Source organism: Arachis ipaensis, chromosome B4 (assembly GCF_059453495.1).
Source record: "Arachis ipaensis isolate K30076 ecotype BB chromosome B4, ASM5945349v1, whole genome shotgun sequence".
Lineage (NCBI taxonomy): Eukaryota > Viridiplantae > Streptophyta > Magnoliopsida > Fabales > Fabaceae > Arachis > Arachis ipaensis.
Genome location: NC_142439.1, coordinates 86,273,587 through 86,276,426, shown reverse-complemented (window position 1 = coordinate 86,276,426; position 2,840 = coordinate 86,273,587). Strand labels below are relative to the sequence as shown.

At 31.7% G+C, this 2,840-nt stretch overlaps 1 protein-coding gene across 1 annotated transcript; it reads right to left on the bottom strand.

Moving 5' to 3' along the window:
• Positions 1-1,048: 1,048 nt before the first annotated feature.
• LOC148568234 (uncharacterized) lies at positions 1,049-1,604 on the bottom strand. The gene is made up of 2 exons (XM_088483460.1): positions 1,548-1,604; positions 1,049-1,453 (listed from the first exon to the last, which is right to left on the bottom strand). The coding sequence occupies exons 1-2, from the start codon at positions 1,602-1,604 to the stop codon at positions 1,049-1,051; spliced, it is 462 nt and encodes a 153-aa protein (XP_088339586.1).
• Between the last annotated feature and the right edge of the window lie 1,236 nt (positions 1,605-2,840).

Sequence of the window (2,840 nt, the reverse complement as noted above, 5' to 3'; positions counted from 1 at the left end):
TGAGTTTGGGGGAATGGGGTAGGGTGAATGGCAGTGAGTGTGGGTAGGGGTTAGGGTAAAATTAGGGTTTTATTTAGTTAGGGTTACGGTTTGATTTAGGAATTTTTGGTTAAATTGGAGTTTGATGATTTTAATTAAATTAGGGTACATTGTGTTAATTTAAAATCTAATTCAATCCCTTAAAATTACTTTAAAAATATTATTTAATTATCAATTTGCTAATTGACTTTTAATCAAGTATTCTAATTTAAAATTAGAGATAATTTAATTAGTTTTCTTTGTTTATAAAAATTAAAGTATTAAATTCCAAAATCTCAATTTTTTAAACTAAATCATATAAATTCTTATTCTTTTACAACTACTAAGCTTTATAATTTAAAAATAGAAAATTTTTTTAATAATTATAAAATTAAATAAAATTTCTAGTTTAATTATCAAAACTTGATTTAGTTACATTTAATAGAAAAAATTCTAAAAATAAAGTCTTTAATAGATAAATAAATTGAAATTAGCTCATAATAAGATTTTTTTCAAAAATTCACTACAACAAAATCGGTATTTAGCAGCGGTTCCTGAAGCCATTTAGTGGCAGTTTTGAACCGCTGCAAAACATTTTGCGGCGGTTTCATGAAACGCCGGAAGATGAGGTGCAGCGGTTTTAGTCAACCGCTTGGGTTTTGCGGCGGTTAACAACCGCCGCAATATGCTAGGAAGGAGGACAATACTACTCTTTTGCGGCAGTTAAAAACCACCGCCAAATTCAAATTTTCCATTAAAATTTTAGATTTCTATTATTTTGCCTATTTTGACAAAGTATTTTTATTAAACTTTAATTTTTTACTTTTCAATTAATTTATAGAAATTTCATCCAAGTAAAATAGCTCAATTAACATAACAAACCAAATTAAACATATGAGAAAATAACATATATAATAAAATTGTCATAACATCATCCAAAATAAAGTAAGAATGCTTAAGTTGAATAAAAAAAGGCATAAAGCACTAGTGTTACTTAAATGTAAAAGTATCTAAGACCATTAATTGAAATTTAAAATTTTTGTAGCGGGTCGTGATTGCCAGATGAAGATGGCCCTGCGCATGACAAGTCCGGTGTAGCGCCCAAAAAAGCCAGCTCTGCAGCAATCTCAACTGGAAAATTGCCTCCTAGCTGTTGGACTACATATTCCAAGACCTTATGTATTGACTGTCTCTTCGCCCGCTTTTCTTCTAGCTTAGCTGTCAATTCTGCAATCATCCTCTTGTTCTCTGTATTGGACTCTGCAAAACCCGACGGTTGTCCAGCAGTGTTACCAAACATTTGTGTGGGACATGGTCCAGCACCTAGGACACGAACTCGTCCTGGGTGCTCCTTTCCAAGAACTTGTGCTAGCGATTCATTTTGTGAAAGGTGCTTAGAGGATCCATCCTGCCTCTCAACATTTGTAATTGCTTCCTACAAATATACAACACATTGGAAAGGAAGAAGTTAACAGTAGCACAATATATACAGTAAGCTATGTTGCTTCAAATTTTCAAGCATGACTTACACTAACAACACGTGCTTCGGGATGGATATACGAGCCATCTTTTTTCTTATGAGTCATGATAAATAACTCTCCTCTACCAACAGGCCTTCCTTGCTCTCTCTCCTATATCGTTGATATCGATACAATTTAGTAAACAACAATAACATATTTAGGAAGATTAATCAAAATCTTAATGAAAATAATGACTTATTACCACTTCGTCTTTTTTTCTTGCCAATGTTTTGGAGCCCCCAGTATATGTGTAATGTTGCTTGTTCCGATTTACAGCGTTCTGTTGACACTTTTTCTATGAATGAATAACAAAAGCAAATGTAAATGAGAAATAGATGTTGAATATAAAATGTAACACGAGAGGTTCATGGAGCTATTTTAGAGTACTTTGGATACTATACAGTACTTACTGCTGAATGATTGTAAAAGAAAACTAAAATAAGGTGAACAAAAGAAGAACAAAAAGGTACCTTAACTTTGGAAAGACACTCTTATATTTAACCAGCAATGGAAAAAGCTCTCAAAGAGAGAGTGAACTGAGTTCACGCAATTGGTTTGAGATGGAGAAGTCTCTCACCTGATGAGAATGACGTGCAGCTTATGTGAGAGGTTAAGAGTTATAGAAATGTTGGGCTGTATGGAGAAAACAGAAAATGCTTAGAAATAGGAGGAGATTATAACAAAATTTGACCAATGTTTTTAACGTTAATTTTTTGAAATCTTTTGTTTTTGTATTTTCAAATCACATTAAATGTGTATTATGCAGTGTATCCTTGTTCCTTTATTCTCGCCCTAAATCTGTTACGAAGTTACCAGATTAACTTAAGCAATTTAACTACTGCTTCTTTAAAAATTTAAACTAAACTACCTCCTTAATTTAAATGGACTTAAACTGTTAGGTTAACAAAAAAGTAGAGAATATTGTTATTAATTTCTAAAGTGTGTTGAAATAATCAGTTATAAAAATCTATGATTCTCAAAGGTATATAAACGTGCTTCTTCAATTAAATAAACTTTAGTGATAAGCAATACAATCAGTTTACACAAGTTTAGCACAGATTATTTTTAAAGCACTACTCACCTATCTGGTTCTCCTCTTTTTGGGTTTCTCTCTAAATATTTTTTTATTTGCTACTTTGAACTATTTCATTTTAAATTGTTTTGATTTCTCACATGAAACTCGGTTTTTGTTTTTCAGTTTGTTGAACTCCTTAATTATCACACCAATAGCTAGTTATATGGATCTTCAACCATGTAAGTCACATTGTTTGTCTGAGTCTCATGTATGTACTATTTGAACCC